We start from the raw sequence: 24,225 nt of genomic DNA, 5'->3' as shown, positions 1-24,225 counted from the left end.
TAAGTGTAGTTTTTCCTTATGTTTGAACAGAAATGAATAGTCAACATTTCTGAATAGTGAATTATCGAGTCAAACATAATATCAGACTATGTGATTCATATGCGAAATATAGAATATTTATACACTCACAAAAAATCACATAATTAAATAATTACAACTTAGCTGTTTTAGGATTGTTGCATTGGTGATATCCAGTTGCATCATTATCAAAATATATGCTCTGGGTGTTTGTTACTATGTGTTATGTGCACCCAGCACTTAAGCTTGGCTACAATGTATGTGTACTACAAGCACTCACATGTCCGACAGCCATCTCAACAGCACCACCCCCAGGCACAAGGCGGGGTTCAAGGAGAACATTGCGTGCCACACACATGGCATCCTGTAGATTACGCTCCACTTCCTGCAGTACATCCTTAGAGGCACCACGCAGCAGAATTGTACATGCCTTGGGGTCTTCGCACTCGGTGATGAAGCAGTAGTACCTGCAGAAACATGCACATTTTCACCATCACATGCTGCGTTTCTGACAGAGTGATGATGTGGCAATTTAGATGTCTAGTTGTGCATTGATGAAAAGAGGCTGCACATATCGATAAAGTGTTGGCACATTGCTGAGCAATGTGACACAAATAAACTAAGTCTGGGTTGAACAGAAAACAATGCCTTAACGTCCACGTCAAACACATAAGTGCATCACGAGGCTGACAACAGGATAACTATTCTTGGTACACGTTTGCATGTCAAACTAACTACTTCTGCAGAGAGTTCTCACAGGTGGTATGCTGTTTCAGTGCTTATGTTTTTATTTTTCTGAAGGACTGCATAAAATGTGTGCCTGTATAGTGTAAAGTGTACATTTCCTAAGTAATGTGGCCGTACAATAGATAGGAGCCTTTGGATAGGAGCCTTTGGATAGGAGCCTTTGGATAGGAGCCTTTGGAATAGGAGCCTTTGGAATAGGAGCCTTTGGAATAGGAGCCTTTGTGTTTGTGAAGTGTGAATGATAACGTATGTCTGCACAGGGCCTTCCACAGTGCCTACTCTCGGCTACAACATGCACCATGAACGTTTTGCTGGAAAAGAGACAAGGATACTGCCCCTTCATAATTTGTTTTTAAGCTCCAATTAGTACATTACTGTGCATGTGTTTGTGATGTAAGCTATCTTTGTCTCCACACATGCTGATCTTGGCTGTTCATGTGCATGGTGTGACAGTGTGGCATATTCGATAAGGCTGAATGATTGGTGAATCTTGTTAGAGTGTGCCTGTGTGATCCACAAGAGAATCATTTTTCAGGAAAATGGAAGGACGAAGTGCAGGCACAGCAAGCCTTTGTGGGAGAAGTGTCTCCTGCATTCTTGACTTGTAACTGGCCACAGATATGCTGACATTCCTATTTCTACCCCTGAATTTTTAAATGATCACAGAGACCATCCAGAAGACTAAAACAGATTCCTTACAATAAACACAGTCTCTGACCTGTTCTAATCTTTGCACCTTAAGCTGCAAATGATGTGTAAATTTCAGTTCATGCCTGTGCATGCCTGGCTGACCGAATTTATGGGCCGCCATAGCGTAACTATGCAATAGTGCTTTTAAACACAAAGCTGTTTCTTTACTGCTTATGACATGTCACAAGGGTAAACGTTGTGGGGAGCACACGCGGCCACCTTCTCCCGCGGGCGCTTGCCCGTCGCTTGCGAACGGAGCGCACGTGGCGGTAGCCGGGCGGACACGGGAGAAATGCACTTTGCCCTCTCCCAGTTCTCGGTCGCCTCTCGCGACGCGCGCGCCCGCACGGGAAGAGGGAAAGCATTCGGCGGGCGAGGAGGACACTCCCCTCGCGGAAAGGTAAAAAGATATAAAAGAGCGCGACCGAGAGACCCCCGAGCCCTCTGACCTCGCTTGACCTACCTGCCCATACGGATTTACCTGCTGAAACCCGTGAGTGACCTCGTTTGCTGTGACTACTACACGCGACGAGGCAAGCCTCTTTTATTACTTATTATACAGAGCGGACTTCCCTCTGCAAGAGTGTTTTATCGCCAACAGCAATAAACATTGTTGAGTTGACTCGCTCATTGCCTTATTCGCCCAAACCCTACGTAGCTGCGATTACACGCGCTACGGGTTGGGGAAGACCCCCACATTTGGCGCCCAACCACAACGTGACAGGAACCAGAAGAGGAAGCAGAAATATACACACTCTTCACCAATCTTCTTGATCTCAAAGAGTCCAGCCTTCGTGCCCACATCTTCCTCACGGAGTTCATCAGTGCGGTTGGCAATTGTTGCTCCACACACACTGGAAACAAAGAAAAGGCAAATGGGGCACCTGATATATGCTGTTGTTAAAAGCAATGTATATAAGCAAGAACACTGAGAAAATAAACAGCTCAATTTGGTAGCAGGCAGGCTTGACGAAAATGGTGGAAACCAAATGAGACAGCACCAAGGAAACCGTGCTTACCGGGCTATCCTGTTGTTATCAGTCTTGCGCACACGCCGCACACAGGAAATGTCAGCCTTCATGAGGTAGTGCTGTGCCAGGTCTGGCGAGATTAGGCAGAGGTGATTTAAGCAACAGCAGATTAGGGCACTTGCAACAATCACGATCCAATACACTACTTTTCATAAAAGCCTAATGTTTCTTGATTGTCACATCACCCATGCTTCCAGGAAACATGAATTCGATACCAAGCATATTTTGCTGATGCTTAATGGCAAAAATTTATCAAGTAAATAAAAAAAACATACTGCAGAGCAAATTTTACCTTGATTTCTAGCCAAGCATGAAGGCGAAGTAAAAATATGTGCCTGCATGTGCCTGCTTTGCTCAACTTGCCCCAATGTTTGCAATTAGTGTGCAGAAAGTCCCCACTTTTGCACACTACTCGTACAAGCAAAGCAAAACATTTTGCAGTCAAAAGTAGCACATGACATTAAACGGAGTTGTCTTGAGTCTTTCCTCGCCATGGAAACCACGCATGTTTTACAACAGTAGTAAGTAATTACTACATAGAACTTTTTCTGATGATAAAGCAACTCACCAGAAATGCCCTTTTCTGTGATCACCACATCAGGCTTCAGCTTGATAATGTCAGAGCAAATCTGCTGGATGTACTGTTCCTCAATCTCTAGGATCTTGGTGAAGTCCTCCTCCCGGGAGATCTCAATGTTCGTCTACAACAAAATGCATTTTAGCATGGAAAGCTCAGTGAGTGCTACTTTAAACATTCTGCTTGAAAACATGCTTGTGATTGGCAACAAAATAGGAAACTATAGTCGAGTACAAATTTAGAAGGCAGCGGCATTTGCCCCTCAAAGGCGGATGCACACGAGCCTCCACCAATGGGCGTGCACTCTAGACTGATGTCATGAGCCGGACGGCCGGTGACCCCGCCGATGGAGAGCATGGCAGCCCGCGCTTTGAGCTGGGCCTCTCCCGTCTTCTTAAGTTGTACTCGACTACAGTTTCAATGAAAACAGAGGACCAGAAAACTAAATCAAACCATCTGGTCTTGAAGGTAAGTGTGAGCCCTTTCTCCGACTACAGTCACAGCTCCTCAAGATGCCATCGCAAGGTTGCCTTTTTTAAGCTAATAACTACACATAAGGTCAATGATCTGCACACTTGAGAATAACCAATTAAGCAAATTATTGCGACATGTGCGCTAAACTGCATGTTAGAGGCCCTGATGATGATCAATCACTGAAATTGCACTCAGAGCACATGCCCCGTATTGTTAATATAAGTACCACCGTGACAGTGCACATTATGATAAAGAAGGTGGGCTCCATTGTTAATTTTTGTGATGGTAACTCCGTGTTATAAAAATGTGGGCAGAGAGGAAACTTCAAATGACATAATGAACTTCAGGAATTAGTACATAGCAGTAAAACAAGAAGAAAACCTCACCTGACTCTCTCCCTTCTTGTACTCGAGGTTGCAATCCAGAAGCACAATTCGGGGTTTTTCGATCCGCCTGTAAAGTCATAAATTTAGGTCTGTTAAAGGCCAACTGCAATAAAATTTCACCATAGCTAAACTGATTACAGTGTAGACCACTTATAACGTAAGTCGCCGGAGTCGCGAATATCCGGCGGAAATTTCACCCTCTCTCAAATGGCAAGGTCACTGATTCTGCGTTGCGCCGGAACATGCGTGTACGTGCCGACGTCTCAGCCACGCTACAGTAGCCACGCGTAGAAAATGGCAGTGAACCCTTCTTTCTCCTTTATGCTTTCTCTACTTTCTAGTCACGTGTTGACCTTGCACGCTGCGGCTACGACGAAGCGGGAAGCAGCGGCACTGTCCCAGGCCGGCCAACGAAACTGCCCCCACGCCGGCAAACGCCCGCTTCCCGATAACGGCAGAAAACGAAACTTCGGGGAGCTGGCGCCGAGCCGGCTGGAGCGGCGGCACCCGGTGACAGTTGAAAGTGAGGGAGCTACGAGGGAGGGCGAGGGGAGCCACCGAAGCGGTGGAGTTACCGAGGCAAAAACCGCTTCCCTGTCGCCCTCCTCCCTCACATTCTACAGTCTCCGCGTGCGCCCTTCGCCGTGCTGTGCCGGCGCCGCCCGCTCCCTGAAGTTTCATGTACTGCCGTTATCATGAAGCGCGCGTTGGCAGTTTCGTGGCCCTCGCTCGCTATGCGCGCCGTGATAATTTACGACTCGCACTTAAGATTCTGGCTTCAGCCTCACTGGCTGTTCGTTCGCACCACGTGCCCTTCTCCTCCACTTTGTCTCTCTTCCTCGAGCACTCCTTGGGGCGCCCGTTTAAGGGGAGCGTTCACCGTCTCTGTTGACTTCCATACTCCCAGGCAGCAGCACTGTAACCGGTATTTCGTTTCCCGCAACTGCACTATAAGCGATACGTGTATACATAGAGTGCTATGGGAAAATTAACGGGAGTCTGAAAAGGCCACACTATATCCGGCCCTGCACTATAAGCGGTAACGTTATAAGTGGTCTATACTGTATATAAGTTAGTAGTAGATACTACTGAAGCATTCTTGGCATAGCTGGAGGGCTAGTAATCATCTAATTTGTTTAATTACCAGCCTTTAAATAGTGCCTAAGCCACGGAGCAAGAAACCTTTAGGAGTGGAAACTCCGCCAGTTGCGGCGACCAGATAATGTCACAAGCCCGCGGAGCCACTATCATGCTGGCGGCACCTGGCGGCTGAGAAAGAAATTACCGCTGTCTTGGTTGCCAAGGCAACCGGTCACATGTGTTTCTCTCGTTCGCGGCCGCGCGCGTTGCTCCCGTTCGGCCGCGCGCCTCACAACTTCTACTGAGGGCACTCACGCATCCCACCTGCATCCCATCTTAGGCTAGAAATTTCCGAACAAGGGTACACTGCACGTATCAGCGCTGTTAGTATTACGGCCCTCGAACAGACACCGACAAGAACAGTTACTGTTTGACATAAAGGCCCACAAAAACAACGCTACGGCGTGCACGCTGAAGCGAACGCCGAACGCTTGTGTCGTCTACTTTGAGCGCGGGAGACACGGGCGCCGCCGAAGAGAACGCGCCCGAGCGGCACCACCGACCCGCCGGGCTGCTGCTCCTTTTTTTTTTTTTTTCGCTGCTGCTTGCATGACGTGCCGCAAGGCGCCGCCACTGCATGCGCCCCCGTCGGCGCATAATAATGTGACGTTATCTGGTCGCACGCGAGCGCCCGCGCTGACGGGAGTTTCTACTCCTAAATAATCTTCCTCCGTGGCCTAAGCAGAGGACGTGGGCACCTTGTGGTTAGTGGCATGCAGTCTCCTATGAAAATCATTAGTGGGAAAACTGGTGCCAGTGTATGCAGGAGCTGCAAGCATGAAAATAATGGGTAAACTTTGTCCTCCCAGCTTCAAATGACACTGTGATTGTGCAAACTGAACATGTTCAAGAAAATATGGCATTTTAAATGCGACAATTCACAATGATTATGCATGTGCGCAGAAGCTTGCTGCCTTCATGCATCTCGAAATATGTGATAGCTTGGAAACTTGGGCCAACAAAAGCACACAAAATGTAACAAATACAGCCACAAGAATGAAGTTTAGAAAAATACATGTTGTACTCATTCCCATGGAGCTGAACGGATGCAGTGCCAAAGTTCCTTCTAGTAATTTTAGTAAGAAACTCTTTATGGTTAGCGGATATGACACAAGTCCCGGAACTTTTGAGATTTAAGCCCGCTGTGGGCATTGCCCAATCTCGGAAGTCATACTGAAGCGCTGCATTTGTTCTCAATGTTCTGGGTTCTCTGTCATTTTTGGCGAGCAGTACGATGCTTTGTTCAAAAGGAAAGTGATTTATGATGGACGAAGAGCTTGGCAATTCTGAAGCTGCAAGGTGACCTGACGTGAACAATACAACAAATTGTGGCTGGCGGAACCAGTGGGTGAGAAGTGACGCTAGCATGTATGGCAGATGGCCATGAGCAGCAAATAGTTGGAGATAGTTTCGCTTTTGCGAGACTGCTGGTCCCGGCACCGAACACCTCGAAGTATACTGCCGACAGCTCTCTTGACGCTGATAGCGAGCTTCGGACAGTGCCAGAAACACTTGTCAGGAACACTTTCAGTGCCGAGTCACAAGAAATTTCGCAAAAGTGAAACTATCTACGAAAGTGATCGCCAGAGAAGACTGCCCAAGAAAAGCTCCGTCTCCTCTTCAGAAGACCATGATGAGTGAAGAGAATGTTTCCGAATTGCGATTCCTTGAATAAAGGTACGATTTCTTTTTCCGTTCATCTCGCATTACATTAGCGGTTCTATTTGCTTTATTTCGTGTGACTGGAAAGTCGCCCCTCGTGTTACGATCGCGGTTGCGTTATATTCGGGTAAATACGATATTGCACACCCATTATCAGCCACCTGCAATGCGCTTATGTGCGAGCCTGTGTCTGCATAGAACTTTTTTTTTTCTTTCTTGGATGGTACCAGAGAGGCATTGTACGAGGTGGGTTGGCGCAAAATTGCGTAGTAAAATTGAGGTTATTAATACATTATTTCTATGGGGGCTTTGCCGGGACCAAACCAATTCGCCGTAAAATGTGGGTTGTCGCATGACCGGGGGATGTATAATCGAGGTTTCACTGTAGTTTGCTTGTACCTTCATTGTAATACCGTATTTATTTGAATCTAGGCTGACAGTTTTTCTATCTTGGCCCTATCTTGAAAGCAATCTGCGACGGGAAAAGTCCGCCGCGCGCCGTATTTTCGCTGCTTATAGGTCACATTGAAGCGAGAGGCATGCTAGCACGAAGGTCAATTCGCTCGCCGCGCTTCGTCTCCAGCGTTCTGACAGTTCGTTTCCGCGTGACACCGTGCTTGTTCATTTATTTAGTAAGCGAATGTTTGCAACTTTATGCGACCAATAAAACTGCTATCCTTAGCGGTCTACTAATTTTCTATGGCATTCCATGCATCGCCTTTCGGGCGAAACTGTGACTTCGTTTTATTCATCGCAACTTCAGTGCATCGGGAGGAAGTCTGTTTTCTCAAATGTATTTCTGTTTGAAAGCATGAGGCGCGCAGTACTGTAAAGGACTTTTTTTTTTTTTTTTTTTTTTTCCGTCACGAAAAACGGGTGCGCGTTAAAATTGAGGCCGTGTGAGAATCGAGTAAATACAGAAGTTGCGCTAGCCGTAGAGGCATGGTCAAACGTTCAAGCTGGGCGGAACTTCGGCATCGATACAAAAAACGTCCGTCGTTGGAAGGGGCCACGGGAGATGCTTCGTGCGTGTGCTGCAACGAGGATGGCATTTACCCAGGAACATTGATCGTGCGCTCCTTCAAGAAGTGCAGCATCTCTAGTGCGCTTGATGGTACTGAATATAGTGGATGTCAGCAGTAAGGAAGATAGCGACGAGGCTAGCAGTGATGGTGAGATAGAATGAGCTTGGCATGTTCATACTTAATAAATGCTGTTTCATTTTGTGAATCCTGTCCTCGCTTTTTCATTCGGCCTACATTCGAGGTAAGCTTTTTTTCTTTTTCGGGCTTTGAACTTTTGGGGGGTCTGCTTAGAATTGGAGTCGGCCTAGATTCGAGTAATTACAGTAAGTAAAACCCCCTTACTCAATGCCCTTTGGGCCTGTAAGGCATATTTAAATAAACAAACAAATAAATATATAACACATTCGAACAGGCAGGAAACTAGGGTTTCACAAAATTTAGCCTCTAATCAACACACACACGTCATTTCTCCTCATAACCCTGAAGATGTCCCTCATTCCAACCAAATATAATCTCGGTGAATAATCTAGTTCACTATCAGAACAACTCAAAACACAGATATAACATGTTTTCGAGCGCTTCTATAGAGATGCACTAACAGCTTGGTTGCAAAATGCAGCTCGGCGCAACCTCATTAGAGTGGTCCAGTGCAATACTTGAGCAGCCAACTGTGAGCTGAGATAAATAAGCCTTTTAACACAGTGCAGTTATCGTGAGTTGAATTCGTTCGTCACTTGGATACGCCCAGGCGTACCCAGGCATCCTCGCTTGTTACCCGCGGCAGCCTGCGATGCCTATCCCTACAATTAATTTGCCCGCCAAGTCACCAGCATCTAGTATGAAAAGCAACTACATTAGCAGATAATTACGTTTGCTCACAATTCCTTATATGTGTGCAAACACAGCTAACCCTAACAGCACTGGTACTTGGGAAGCAGTGGTCATTTTGTAATTTCATGGCATGCATATAACGCCTGAGAGCACCCACATGTTGAAACCTGCTCTTTAAAGAGATGTTAATATTTTCACGATGAAATCTATGGATACTTGACTGTACCTTCAGAGCTCAAAGGAACTGTGCGGCAGCGAAACAGCACCGCTCACTCAATGCGTAGCAGACGACACCTCTCTGTCAAGAAAGTTGAGCCTGCCACGCCGCTAGTTCCAGTGACCACCGCTCGGGGCAGGTTTTCTTGCAAAGCTGGTTCTAGTAAAGTTAGTCTGAACTGCCTGTATCCGGAGCGAATAGCAGTCTACAGCTGCCTTTAAAGATCTTTCCCTAATGCTTGTTTAGAGATGCAAGTAACTCGATAATACTCCAACCAGCAGGCTTAAGATTCGTGATAGCTGTACATTTCACGCATGAAAAGGCACTTGTCTCTCTCTCCTTTTATTCTGGGGCTTTGCTGCAACACAAATGCAGTAAAAATAACAAGAAGGACATCAAATAAACTCACACAGCCATGTGTGATGCAGGTTCTGCAACAACGATTGCATATTTGTTGCAAGTTATCCAATGAATATACATAGTTGTCTGGAACATTAGGCGTCCATTGTTTCAAATCAACTAACCTTTTCATTCTGGGGTGCGTGACATCCTTGTTCAGCATAACACCTCGAAGAACACATGAATCCTCAATGGCACCTCCTGGAACCTGGCAGTAGAGACAAATATTACATCATTACATGTAGCTTTTAAATTTACCCAGAAAGGGTCAGAACAACCTATTATACAGTCGCTGACCGATAAATCAGACACCGATAATCCGGACAGCTTCGTGGCACCGCCAATGGCCCCATAGACTTAATGTGTAAAAAGACGACCGATATTTCGGACCGCCGCCAGCTCTACATTCGATTAACTGGACTCCGTCCGTGACTGTAGCATACACGGATTCTGCCACCATTATCTCCTCTAGCAACCTCGATGAGACATCAAGTATGGCCTCAGAGATTACATGTAAAACGGTAGTCCCCGAGGCCTTGTCTTAGTCACAGCACTACACCTCAGATTAAATTACAAATGCTGATTTTGGAGGCTTTGCCTGAATTGTGAGGTCGCATCAACATTGCGATCATCCCATCCTATTACGGCATCCCAGTGCATGGCCCACTCTCACCATTCTCTTTGTTTAGTCGGCGTTCCAGACAGCGCTCTGCTGGCTCGAAGAAGTCTTTCTCATGAAGTTATCGACACGTCGTGTCAAATGGCACCAACGGTCATCTCGCAGTCTGAATGACTCGGACTCCGCAACTGAAGAGCCTGAACTGCCACCTACCACAATGAGCTCAAATGTGGACATCATCGATGACCTGCTAGGCTGCGGTGTGCCGATTCCTGCCGCCGTTACATTGGAAGACTTTGCAGACGTCGACAGCGCGATGTTGTGTGCCGAACTGAACGATGACGAAACAATTGAGCAAGTTCTCCCACCATCAAACTGCGACTCTAACTCGGATGATGATGTGCCATGCGGATCTGACTCGGAGCATTTGCAGTCATTGCATCAGCGTACAGCAACAACGGAAAACCGGCAGAAATATAGGCGTACTTGGTTGCACGTAAGCGGAAGTGTGTGCAGCAACGAATCAACCACTTCTTCCTTGCACAGGGGCATTAAAACGTAAATAATATGATATTTTTTAGGCACATTCGTTTTTTTTTTTCGACATTCGATAGTTCGGACTTATTTACGTTCCCTGTGAAGTCCGAATTACTGGTCGTCGACTGTAATATCGTGGCACTTACCTTTTCTACCTTGGCATAGCGTTTAATGTCAATTTCCTTGCGGCCACCCTCTTCTATGCAGACTGTCTTCACAGCATCAATGGCAATCTTGCAGGCCAGGTCACCCCTGAACAAAAATTAAGCCTGAGGTTACAACAATGAATCCATCATCATGAGGACAGCAAATTGAAAATGGAAACATGACTGTGCGAACAACCATTTTCACACAGACCAACCTACATATCTTGTCAAATAGTGGGACCAAAGCAAACATGATGCTTAGGCGACTGAGGATTACTATGCCTTCCGAAATTAAAATGAGTGTAACCAACTGCAGAAATGTTTGATAATGGATTAGGTACTCTAACTACACAAGATGCTTGACTTTTGCAGCAACTACCTTCTGGAACAATACTGATATGAGCAGCTGCATTTAGAAAAGCACTGCCAGGTTAACAGCTTGTGATTACACATTTCGCTTTAGCACAGCACTAAGTTTTCAAAAGTCTAACTGTTTCCTGCACTGCTGGCATTGCGATATAAACTAATTTATTTGTCCCTTGAAACTCGTTTTGAACTGTCCAATTATTCGATCATGTTTGTGGCCACCTCTATGACCAGACCATCTGGCAACTGCACTACTTTCTTTGGAATTAATAAACTTAACCTTAGATGAACACGCTTATACACCATCCCAAAATCAATTTTTAGTGCAGCGAAAGCTACAGGGTGTATGAGTCAATCAGAGGAGCCAACATGCAGATTGAGTCAGTACACAAGGTGTCAATCCGCACCTGTGCTACTTTCTCCGAGGAGAATAGAGCAGATGACACAGCAAGTGTTTGTCACGACAGACCAGTACAAGTAATTAGAGCATATACAACTTCATTCACTGACGCTTTCCCCTAAGCTTGAAAATGCTGGCAAAGGCGAGTTTATTCCGAAAAATTATACTGGTACCACTTGCTGCGAGTGTAAGCGAAGCCTTCGCTTGTGTTCACCTCGGCGAACCGCTGTCTACACAGTCTGGCCGTGAACCGTGGCCAATGTAATGTTAAACCCGTTGATCGCAAGATTTGCTTAGCAAATGCATTCATGGCACATTTACTATGCGTCATTGTGGCTTTTGGAATATTTGGTGTGCAGCACCAAAAGCAGTAGCAACGGCAACATTACGTTGTAGGTGTTTTTAAGCAGTGCCCATCATCGGCGTTTCACTCACAATTGCCCTGAGTGAATGCATTGTGGCCTTATAAATATCCTCTGTGGACAGAAAAAAATGTGACAACCACAGCGGAACGCCAACCTAGTACTTTGTGTTCTGGCGAAAAAGTCTAGAAACTATATTTTTTCTTAAGCTAAACGCGAGTTATTACTGAATTGTACCCGACTTCATTAGGGATTGCACTGCTCATTGGTAAAAAATTTGACTGTTGATATAGTAAATGTGGTCGGAAATTGGGAATATTTGTGAGGGACTATATTGATGACAGGTACCATGCCAATGTCACTTTTAGTACACAAGAAAGACATGTATTGCAAGCATTTATTTAGGACATTATAGAATATGCATGTAGTGCTCTACTATACTAAACTTATGCATCTGCATTATAGCTGAAGCCAAAGCACGGAACTACATTCTATTGCATACTATGCAGTGCACTTCTGAACTTTTGCTGCACTGAAAGTCAATTTTGAGCCCTATTTGAATTTACCTCAATCCATCGCTGCAGAGAGTAATAGAATCAGAAAAAGAGTACTAATACAGTCAAGGTCCTATTTCTAAGACTCCCTAAGAGCCGTGAAAACGTAAAAAAAAAAAAAAAAAGTGCATGCCTTTAAATGCCCTCGAGGGCTAAAATCGCCCTGTGAGCAGCAGTATAACACCATAGCGAAAACGTGTACCATTTACTGATGAACTTTGTTCCAATGCAGCTCTTGATGATGTCCGTCATTTGTTCTGGATTGTTGACATCAACAGGAGTACTAAAAGGTGAAAAAATAAGTGTAAGCATCTGTTCATGTGGCCATAAAGGTATGTGAGGCATCTCAAATTACTGCTGACCTGACTTTATCCCTCAGAATTGTGATGATGTCCTCAAGAGCCTGGCGATACGCACTGATGATGACAGTTGGGTGCATGTTCTGTTCCAAGAATGGCAGTGCAGCACTAAGAAGTTCGCCAGCTGTGAATTAGCATAGTGAACAATGTGAATAGAACTACAAGGTGACCCCGAGACAGCACTGATAAACTAAGTACTAGCACGATTATAAATAATGCACATACTATATTACATGTGTAAATGTACACAACGGATATATTGTTACTCGTTCTATAAGCAATGACAAGCAACATTAAGAGGGGATCCTGCACTTCAAAAATTATTTATTTATGGGCAGATTTTGATGAAACTTGCCGAATTTACGTATTAAACTAGCACATTGCACATGAACTTCTCATTACTGCCACATGCACATAAGCTTTTCTTGCAGAGTAAATAATGATCTAGAAATTTTAACAATTCATTTTTTTGCACAACTTGCTTGTAGGTAAGCTATTTACTAGACTATATATGAAGTAATAAAGATTGACATACAAAAATTATCTGGAACCAATAAAGAGTGCAAAACAGCAAGAATAGTGTTCTAAGCCAATCTTATATCAAGTGAGAGCTTGGCAAACTTTTAAAGTGTAATGAAGAAGAGCACAAGGACAAGGCCAGCCAGATCGTCTGTTCAATGCCTGTAGTGCAACCAGTGGGCCAACCGGATCGCCAGTGCTTAGCACGAGTGTGAGCCGTTTGGGCAACCAGCTGTTCCTGCTCTGCGTCACCTGCCTTCTCGGTTACGAACAGACGCTACCATCTGAATTGTTCAGTACACCCCTTTACAAAAGTAAGAACCCATAGTAGCACCTAGGACAAATTATTACTTTTTGAAAATTTCTGCAATATTATTTGTTTATATTATAGGCCTATTGTGCTCTCAAATTGTCTGCTTTATGTAAAAAAAAAATGTGATAGGATAACTAAATCCAGAGATATCATTGCTACAGGACTGTGGCACCATCAAAAATACTGTTCTGAGAAAATTAGACAAAACATTTCACAACATGTTCACAGCAATTGTGACAAAGGCCAAATAAATCAAGGATGATACAGGAGTCCAATCAAGCAAAAATAAATGCTCTACAGCTACCTGGAGCAAAAGAATGAGAAAAGGTATTTGGGCCAATTTCCGGCTCCAACACAGCGAACAGTGTAAATCAAGGGTCTGTACAGTGTTCACTGAATCAAGGTGCTGCATATATTGGGGCAATGTTGGATGCCTTTACTGGCAATGTTTCATACAAATTTACAATGACAACTGGTGCTGCATTGCTTCAATTACTGTGGTAATGATGAAAAGTGCTGGCCTCGGAGTGGCGTTAACTGACTCATGTGCTGTGATGCACCTTCAATTATTCAGTTCTGCGAGTTTTATTTTCGTCTGACTGAAGTGCCATTTTCTCGTAGCCTGCCACCATGCTGCAAAGAATTTGCACGTGTTTCAATTTCATACTCATTTGTGCAACACTGACTTGGGTTTGGTGGCACTGTCACTGGTAGTAAGTATGAGTAAGCAGATGATTCAAGTTCCTGAGGAAAAACTTGCAAACTTGTAGCAATATTGCAGTGGCTTATGGTCTACACATTTTCTAAAGATAAATTTTGTACACAAAGTGCAACATTTTAGTAATGCACCATGGTACAGTGGCTGTTGCCATTGTGTGCTATCCGATTACCTAAAACAAGTCCACACCTGTACATTTTTTCAATGCAGGTTGAAAGAGCTGCTAAAGAAACCCACACAGTCATTAGTGCCACATTTCCCTCTACGGTAAGATGCACGATCTCTGTGCCCTCACCAAGTATGATGACAGATGTGGTGCCATCGCCAACTTCCTCATCCTGAGTGCGGCTTATCTCAATCATAGATTTGGCAGCTGGGTGCTGAACAGTAATCTGCAAAATAAAAAATAAAATAAAATAAAAAAGTGATTGTTTTTTAAATATGTGCAAAGTCTTTGAATGCAGCGATAACGAATATACTATTGCATCACACCTGATTTCAAGAAAGGAAGAATAAAAAGCGGAGCACTTGCCTCTCGTAGAATCGCATTCCCATCGTTTGTCATGATAATGCCTCCGATGGGATTCATAAGCATCTGTAATGAGAAAGACAGCAGAGAAGGGCCCATGTTATTGCTACTCAACAACAAACATTAAAAAAGAGAAGAAGAAGAAGCAGACGAAAAAGACACTGTCAGGGTATCAGCGCATAGCTGTAAACGACGCTGTTAGTTGCTCCCTAAGTTTTTTTTCTTCTTGCATTTGTCGAGTGTGTTTCACAAAGGTTGAGTGTCATATCTAGAGTGAAAGCAGTTATGATGACATATAAAAACACAATTCCAATTAAGCAATTTCTTGCTAATGCAGTGCTAAAGCGATGCTTGATGTACTCACTGATAGCATGTCATGCCGATTAAAATTAGTTTCTCATCTATTAGAATGTCTTAATCACTACAACTTCACAGAGTGACACATTTGCTAGAACGTCTGAAGAAAACACCTCTCCTTAAAAGGGCACTCTCCAGCATTTTGTGGAGGGGAAATGTGAAATCACACTGGGCAATGCCACTTTAAGCTTTCCATGGCACTGTGTTGCATGGTGCCTCAGGCAATTGCTACAAGTTTTGGTGTCTTAAATATAATGCAATTTTTCCCATCCCTGAATGCAAAGTGTATTAGAAAATATTCTGCAATCTTCACACACATGTCTCAGACCAATTAGTGATCCCCAGTATATCATCGTGAATAAGCAATACTAGTGACCAAATGCGAGAAATGATGGTCCTTTGCCAGGTGAGCCAGAAAAATATCAACGTCGACCAGCCTTAAGCTAATTACACAACATGCCGACCAGTGTGCGACCGGCTTCAGGGACATTACCTCTGTCAGCAGCAGCAAGGCGACATAGCAGAGGCGATCACCGCGCCTCTATCGACTGCATCGCAAGGTGGTCGGCCGCGCCTGACGCAAAGTGATACAGGCGCACTAGAAGCCCTGCACGCCACGCGCGTCGCGACGCGAGCAGGCATTCTCCGAAGTCGGCGCGCGCGGGAGACCAGCGCGCGCATTTGGAAACAGTGGCAGCGCGTGTTGCGCGCGCGAGTGAGTGAACTTCTTGAGCAAGCATCGGTAGCCATGACAACGTCCTCAACGCAGTGGCCGCGATGATCTGCTGCCGCCGCAAGGAACGCCGTCGTGCCGCACGACGGGAAAGCAGTGAGTAGAGCACGCAACACGCTTTTGGTCAGTACGGGTGCGGCGAAAAAAAAAAAAAAATGCTGAGGTCCGCTCCCGCACGTTTTCGGCGCTGCGTTCCACTGCGCGTCGGGCCAGGTGTTGTCTGCAGTCCCGTCATGCACGGCCACCGTCGTAAACAGCCAGCTTGAAAACCATGTGAGACACGCGGGGTAACGTTGTAGCAAACGGGAGAACGTCTGGTAGGGTATGGTGGTGCGCTCGGTAGAACCGGTGCGAAAACGTTTCGTCTGCAAACGGACAGCCGTTGGCCGAGCGTCGACGAGTCAGCTGCTGCGGCGGCGGCAGCAGCAGCGAGAGCGGGATCGGCGGCACAGGCGACGACAGTGACGAAAACGTGGACGTCCCCGGGACCCGACGAGGCGTTCCCGATTTAGCGGCGCCGCTGCCGCTTTTGAGCTCCGCCCGTCACCCACTTCATCGCGATAGCGCGCCGTTCCGCCGAGGTTTTCCAGCCCTCGAGACTCGTGGAGATCAATCATTAAGAGGAGGCGCACGAACGTAAAAGTCGGATGTGTCGGCGGCTCGGGCGTTCACGCAGGTCAAATCGAACCCGCGGCCCTGGCGAGGCAAACGAAACTGCACGACATAGCAGTACTACGCGGACCTCTCTCGCGTGTCCTATTCGATGGAAATCGGCTCCACAAACGCGCTGTACGAGGCTCGCGCAATGGACAACAGATCGAAGACGGGTAGCCCGCTTCTCGGTGCGTGATGGCTTTCCAGGGAAACAAATGGGCAGCGATTGCTTCGTGCTTCGCTCCCGCTGACCACCGCCTACATTAAACAACGTTTTCTAAGTACCAAAAACAACCATGCAGCGAAGCATAGACGCCACAAATGCTAACCGGCCGCAACGGGATTCTTAATTTTAGCGGTTTAATCCGGCAAACGGCGGGAAAGCGCCTCAATTCTCTAAAGCCTGCAATATCCACGACGACCGTCATTACGGCAAGCTCGCTCGCCTCGTAATCGAGCGAACACACAAGCGGGCAACGCGAGACAATGCTCGTTTCAACTGTCACCGCAGCCGTTCAAGCCTCAGCTGCTGTTCTCGCGAAACACGCGGGCGATTACGCCGGCCTTCTTTCACCGAAAAAGGCGCAGGCCAGCCGGGTTCTCTACTCGCGCGGCAGCCCACGTACGACAGCACGCGCCACGGCTTTGACCGGTCGTCCGAGCTCGGCAGCTCCGCTCAAATCCAGCCGCAAAAGAAAGAAAACCCGGCCAGCTGCGCTGTCCGGACACACAATCCCAACGCATGCCGAGACGACGCGGAAAAAGCGGCGCGGCCTTGGAGACATCGAAAGCTGCTGCTGCTGCAAAGTGCTGCGGGATTTGCATCGTGCAAAGGCGGAACGCGAACCCCCGGTGTGCGCACAGGAGGATCGCCACTTGCGCGCTACTTCCTAGTGCGTCGGCAGTGAAGCGCGCAGCACATGTCAGAAGCGGGGGCGCACCGACGCGAACTAGTTTCTCTTTCTTGTTTGATACCCTGAAGTTTCTCTTTCTGTTTAATTGTGGAACCAACTTGCAAAAAATGAAAGTGTAGGACAGTTCACGGTTGACGAGAGGAAGTTTAGGGGAATTCTAATTCGGGAGTGATTCGGGAGGCGGACTGCAGAAAGCTTGCCGCAAGGCGGTAGATGTAGAACTGCTGCTAAGTCAACTTCAGACCTCTGCAGTCACAAAATTAAGACAGGAGGCTGTTTGTTGTATCACAAAACTCAGATTATCTGATCGAACAATGATACATAGAGCAATTTCAACATTTCGAAATACCGAAGAAAAGCGAAGCGAGAAAGGGGACAAAAATATAAATAAAGGGCGGGGGAGCTGGCAGTTACTGTTGCACAATGTTCCAAAAACTGTCGTGGACGACGAAATGACCTGACCACCCGCTAGAACCGTGGAAACAGCAGCTTTTTTTTTTTTTTTGTTTTAACGCAGCAAAAGGGAGAATGTGGTGAACACTATTTTTAGGCAGTCGTTCCGAACTGCTGTCTAGACTCGACTGAGTGTTAAAAAGAGAAAGCCAGCAACCAAGACTAGAGGTGATGCACAGCATAGCCGCTGCTCACAATTGAGGCAGGGGCCACCAAGACTGGTGGAGTGGGCTTCCCTGCACTGGGTCACGTGGACAGTGAAGTAATGCAAGCATTCAGCTAAAAAAGCAAGGCACAAGCCTATGCACACTTGTGAATGCACGGTTACTCGCAAAGGCAAGTTTCCTATTATTCTGTGCTGCACACAGCCTCTGTTGGAGTCGTTATCCTCTGCGCAGACATCTGGCGCCATGTTTCTGTAAGGATTGTTTCCCTTTAATTCTATCCACTTTCTATCACCTGTCGTGCAAAGCAGTTGATCCTCGGGATAATGGCACCTAGCGAGGCTGTGACAGAAAGATAATAATAATATTAAAAAAATTGCAAAACTCGGCTCTGTCGTCAAACTGTGAAAGCATGTGCACTCTATCATAAGGGAGAAAGTAAGCAAATAGAGCAGGTAACATAAACATTTCTTTTATATGTATAAAAAAGAATTCATAGCTAGAAAGAAAGAACAATTTATTTCCCCCCTTTATGTCGATTGCCACATCGCACATAAGTGACAGAAAAAAAAAAAAAGTGTAGGCCAGCTTTATGCAGGAACTGAAGCAGCTAATGAAACTAGTGAATAACCAGGTCTTATCTGACGATACAGCTAAAGCATCTTGTTTTAATGATTTTTTTTTTCATTCTGTATTTTTACCTAAAACAAGGTTCGAGAAATTATGTGTGAGGGCTGAGCCATTAATTCCACCGGTTGACTCAGTGCGAGTCGTATTGAATCATTGCTAAAAATATAGATGAAACCAAGGCCCCTGGTCCAGACGGTATTTCTCGGTGCATATTTAAGCGTTGTGCCTGGCCAATCAGATCCTACCTTTATGTAATGTATACCAAACCTCTACTGGAGTGCTGCCCGAGGACTGGAAAATAGCACATGTAGTTCCAGTTCATAAGGGTGGTAAAAAAACACCACCAATTATAGTTAACAATTATAGGCATATTTCTTAACATCCATCTCCTGTAAAGTATCAGAGCATATTTTATACGAAGATATTATGAAACATTTATTACAACACAGATTAGTAATTGATAATCAACATGGTTTTCGCAAGGGACTGCCATGCCCAACACAAATGATCGAGTTCTATCATGACTTCGTGTCTGAGGTGGATGAAAACAGACTGCGTTTTTTTAGATTCTAGAAAGGCGTTCGACATGGTTTGCCATGCCCCCCCCCCCATTGCTGCTTCACAAACTTCATAGGGCAAATGTTGATCAGGAAGCGCGCAACTGGGTTGCCAATTACTTTCGCAGTGTCGACAATGTGTTGTACTGAACGGTACTACTTTTTGGGTCGAGGTCACATTGGGTGTTCCTCGGGGGTCTGTTTTAGGGCCGCTATTTTTTTTTTTTTTATATTAATATTCCTGCTGGTATATCTTCACGTCTACGTTTGTAAAAAATGAGCAGGATTCTATTGATTTGCAGATTGACATTACTAAAATTGTCTCATGGTGTAAAAAAAAAAAGAAAAAAAGAAAGAAAAGAAACCCGTCACTTTTTTTATTAGCTATATTAGTAATCAGCAATTTATGCTTAAATATTTCGGCGCGACGCTTTCAAGTGATTGTTCCTGGAATGCGCATGTGAATAATGTAGTTGCAAAAGCTGCCACAGCACTAAATTTCATACAATGAAATCTGAAATCCTTGCCCGCTACCCTAAAAAACACTACTTATATTTCATACGTTCGTCCGATCTAGGAGTATGCGTGTTGCATTTGGGACCCTCGCTAGAAAACTTTGACCAAATCGAGAGAATACAGAATAGAGCGGCAAGGTTCTTTCTGGGGCGGTACAAGCGAGGAGAGAGCTGCACTGAAATGAAAAGCGAGTTAGAACGGGAAGCACCCTCCTCCCCCTGAAGAAAACTGCGTTTGTTATTTCAAATATATAATAACAAGACCAGAATTAACAGAGACACTTGTCTTAAACTACCGCACTATATTTAAAAGAATTCGAGAATATCGGACTAGAACGAACCTTTACGCTAATTCCTTTTTTTTTGCTCAAACTGTAACAGAGCGGAATCTATTGCCTTGTGACCAAGTGTGCTGTATTAATGAAGACCGTTTTTTTTCCAAGTTGTAACCTCCCTTCTTACATGCCCTTGGGCAAAGCGGGGTATCTCTGAATAAAGAACAAAGAATACAATTTACAGGAGAGAGAGAGTAATTCTTTATGCAAGATTATGGGCTTCCTGCTGCATGCAGTGGAATAATATTTGGCTCGGATGTCCGTGGCAGCACTGTCTGTCTACAAATCACAAATGATCACAAACCTTGCAGTGCATTTTAAGGTCAACACTCCAGAAAGCCCTTGTTTGCAACGCTCTGACTGCTCTGCTTTATTGACGCACTTTTTGACAAATAATGACAAATTATAAGTTTTGTAATTACAGGGGTGGGACTGCCCAAAGTAATCTTGGAGCAATTTTTGGAGCAAGTAAAATTGCGTTTTGGAACCGTTTGGCGCCGATAAAATTGCATTTTGGAGCAGCTTGGAGCAGAGTAAACTTCATTTTGGAACAGTTTGGAGCTGGCCAATCTGAATTTCGGTGGAATAGTGGAATATGGCAGCGCACTTCGAAACCACGATAGAACAGAGAATAAACCAACACAAAGCGTGTACTAGAAGCACGCTTTGTAGCTATAGCATACTAGAATATGGAAGAGTGGGTCGAGCAGCGGCACGACGCATGCTTTCCTGTAAAGCGGAAACATCAATGGAACTACAATCGAACTATATATTCCCGCGCAGACGCTCATGATGACAGCAGAAAGAGTTCTCAAATTATGCGTCCAATCGATGCGCTAACATAATTTCTGGGTCACAATTTGTCACCGCAGACCCAAAGAGCCGCAATCAACCTTGGGCTGGTATAACGTAAATCTATTCAAATCTGTCTTTATTGCGATAGCAATCATATGGACACCCCAGGCGCATCTCTGATGTCGTTGTTGCCGTGATGTTCCGTATAAAGTCCAGGGCTGGTATTTTGTAGTGATGCGTTATGCTTTATTCTATACTAGTCTTACCATCCACCACTCACGCCAGCTGATGCCGTTGATAACGTGAGGGACCGTCGCTCTGACCAGTGACCAAGAGCAAAAAGCGCGAAAGGGCATTAGAATCGGAAAGGCATCGCTACAAAATACCCACCCAGGGACGATAACATTGTTGCCGCGCGCCGTATGCTGCATGTGCGAGTGAAATCGTGCGGGGGTGAGCCGACAATACGGCTCAACCTCGCGCGCGCGCAAGGCATCGTGTGGGGAATGGAGGGAGGGAGGTGGGCGTTCTCCAGCGGCTGCTGCGTATGGCGCGGGCCCTATCTTGAAAACGGTCTGCAATGGGGATAGAGTGCGAGTGCTCATAGCTTTGTGCGCACTTTGTTTTCGCCGTTTAGTTCGCGTTGAAGCGAGAGGCAGCGCAAAGGTCAATTCGCTCGCTGCTGCTGCCGCGCTTCCTCACTCCAGCATTTAGACAGAGAGTTTCCGCGGTCATCTAGTGAGATCTGTTCACGTTTGCTTGTGCGCGCGTGACAGCATGTCTGTTAATTTAGTAAGCCAATGCTTACAAGTTTATACGGCTGATAAAACTACTAACCTTACTTCGAATAGCTGTCTACTAATGTGCTATCGCAAACGATACTTCGCCTTTCGGGCGAAACTGCGACCTTTTATTTATTCCAAGTCCACCATTAGCCATTCGCGATGTGTCACAATGGCTCAGGCATCACCCACATCCGCTTAAAAACAGATTGGAATATTTTTATGGTATACTGGCCCTGTGGATAGAGTTGCCCGCCCGCGGAACGTACTGCAGCGCGCGCCTCCCTATAATATGTATAGTTCGATCGCAGAGGCCTCAGCCAACTTTTCGCTGTGTTGTGCCTCAGCTAGGGAGCGCCGCGCCGCTCAGCCAAATAAACCGTATTCTAGCACACTCTAAATACAGCCGCCCTGGCCGTTCCCAAAGCAGTGACAACAGCCGGGAGTGGCCGCATGTGCTCCGGCCACTTGCCGGAAGCGTCAAAAAGTCCAATGTTATAAGCGCGAAAATCACGAGAAACTGTGCGGGAGGCGCCGTCGCGTGGTCTGCGGAATGTGATCAGCCGCACTCTTTTCCAGAGAACAAATCTGCTGGCTGTTCGTGAACACTGCCGGAGCACACGTGCCGAAGCCGTTCTGGCGCAGTTTGGCGCAGGAGTCTCACTCCTGCAATTATCCTAGCCCTGATAATCCATAACTCTCATAGCTACGTTTTCTGGTATGTTACACAGCCACATGCAGTCCCAAGTTATGTTTACAGCAAGGGTGTGTGAATAGTGGTAAATTGCGAGACAGAATTGAATATTGAGTACGATTTGTGTAACGAACAGCCGTTGTCACCGTTTATATAAAACAATGTTCCCATCCTAGTATATTCCTGTTAGCAAGCTTCTGTCATTACTATATTGCACAGTATCAAGCGCTGTTTATTAACCCTTTCAGTGTTGGGGCTATTTCTTTTTCTCGGTTATTATAAAACGAACACGACTTATTTTTGGTTGTGCATAAATGGAAAAGTCACTGATAAAGGCAAATGCTCTCTCGGTGCGATTCTCACATTCCTATCTGACAAAAGGAACGTCAAAAGAAAACTTGGAGGGACGGAAACGTGGAAACTCACTGGTACGTCAGTGACGGTGAAAGGGTAAAAACTCAAACGGAGCATTAGAAGCAAATAAGCAGTTTGTTTGCATGATCAGGACTCTTCCAATGAGTGCCAATGATAGCGGTTAAGCCAAAGATGTCCGATTCTCCAGTGACTACATAACTCCACGCACTGTACGCCTACTAAAGCCGTTGGGATGGAAATTATCATAATTTTGCTCTAGTTTTATGTTTCATTACACATAATAGAGGATTTAATATGTTAGAAAAATATTTTATTTATGAATAATTGAACAAACTTTGCTTCGTTATTTTAGAGTGTCTAATACAAGCACACCCCTGGTTTACAACTAGTCTCACAACAAATACTGAGCAGGATAGACTTCTGCCTTAATATTTATCTCAATAGTAGCTTGTTGGGCTAGTAGGTAACATCGTGGTTAAACAAAGCAATAAGACAAGGGATATGCAAAAATTTCTCTTCCTATGGCATGTCTTCTTGCATCATAATTATGCATATTAGAAATATATAAAAAAATGTCATAAAACCATCATAACAGTAGGAAATGTGTGTAAGACAATTGTATAGGTTGTATAGCTTGTGCAAGTATGATGTGGTTGTCTGAACTCACTTAATAAAAAATGCTGTTACTGCTCTTTCCCTTTAACTATATAAGCCAATGGCCGCAACAGTTCTTGCCATTATCTGTGAAGATGTGTTGTTTGTTAGGAACCTCAAATGTTAGGAAAAAAAAAATATTGCACAGACTCAGCCGCTCTGAGTTAATGACTGCACTATGCAACTCCACTGTGATTCCTTTTCATGACTTACCAAATGCAGTCATAAAACCGAAGAAATGTTCGAAGCAATGCTCAATTTGTGTTTCGTAAGGAAAATAAAATATTTGCGTGATAAAAAAAAATTAATACTTGCCTTAAGCATTGCCCGGGGTCCCAAGCAAGTGCGTACAACATCAGCAACAGCCTGGGAAAAAAAAAAAAAAAAAAAAACAGAGAGAGAGAGAGAGAGGAAATAAAGAACTGCAACATTTACATGAAACTAACAAGTTGCACAACTACTAGTAGTCTTATTACTAGAAATATTCATCAGTCTTGAAACAAAAAATCGCTTTGTACAGTGGCAATTCAGACACCTCAGGCCGTCACGGGGTCGTTTGCACGCGACCCTCTGGTTGGAAACCGCGAATGTTTCAAGTGAGATTTCATCACCATTACCACTGGACACCGATAACTGGCCAGAAGAAAATATCAGAAAATTTATGTACCACGGCGAGATTCGAACCGGCAACCTGTCACACGCCAGACCAGAGCCTTTGCCCACTCGGCCACGGACAGGCTGGCGATAGATGCAACAAAATATCTAGTGACTCTCGTTAAAAAAGGAACTCGCACCCACAGCTCACCAGTATTCCTTGTCTACTGGCCTGCTACGCTTTATTTATTTATTTTTTTTCTCTCTCTTCTCCAAAATAGCTGTGGTCACTCTCTAATTAGGAGGCGCCTCGTGGGGAGGGGGCACGTGACTGAACGGGTGAACTGTCATGTCAAATACTTCTAACACCGTGGTCACGGCTCAGAACAATCGATTCAAA

At 45.3% G+C, this 24,225-nt stretch overlaps 1 protein-coding gene across 1 annotated transcript in view; it reads right to left on the bottom strand.

Annotated features, from left to right (window-relative positions):
* LOC119442045 (T-complex protein 1 subunit gamma-like) overlaps positions 1 to 24,225 on the bottom strand; it is a 30,646-nt gene that overhangs the window by 5,718 nt on the left and 703 nt on the right. Inside the window, exons 3-14 of the mRNA XM_037706761.2 lie at positions 23,547 to 23,597; positions 14,623 to 14,685; positions 14,386 to 14,482; positions 12,544 to 12,664; positions 12,384 to 12,464; positions 10,500 to 10,605; positions 9,323 to 9,405; positions 3,924 to 3,990; positions 3,055 to 3,187; positions 2,475 to 2,556; positions 2,211 to 2,309; positions 299 to 485 (exon numbers count right to left, since the gene is read on the bottom strand). Of these exons, the coding sequence (XP_037562689.1) occupies positions 299 to 485; positions 2,211 to 2,309; positions 2,475 to 2,556; positions 3,055 to 3,187; positions 3,924 to 3,990; positions 9,323 to 9,405; positions 10,500 to 10,605; positions 12,384 to 12,464; positions 12,544 to 12,664; positions 14,386 to 14,482; positions 14,623 to 14,685; positions 23,547 to 23,597 (1,170 nt within the window). The remainder of the gene's footprint in view (positions 1 to 298; positions 486 to 2,210; positions 2,310 to 2,474; positions 2,557 to 3,054; positions 3,188 to 3,923; positions 3,991 to 9,322; positions 9,406 to 10,499; positions 10,606 to 12,383; positions 12,465 to 12,543; positions 12,665 to 14,385; positions 14,483 to 14,622; positions 14,686 to 23,546; positions 23,598 to 24,225) is intronic.

This window comes from Dermacentor silvarum, chromosome 2 (assembly GCF_013339745.2).
Source record: "Dermacentor silvarum isolate Dsil-2018 chromosome 2, BIME_Dsil_1.4, whole genome shotgun sequence".
In the NCBI taxonomy this organism is placed as follows: Eukaryota; Metazoa; Arthropoda; class Arachnida; order Ixodida; family Ixodidae; genus Dermacentor; species Dermacentor silvarum.
This window is presented reverse-complemented; position numbering and strand designations above follow the sequence as displayed.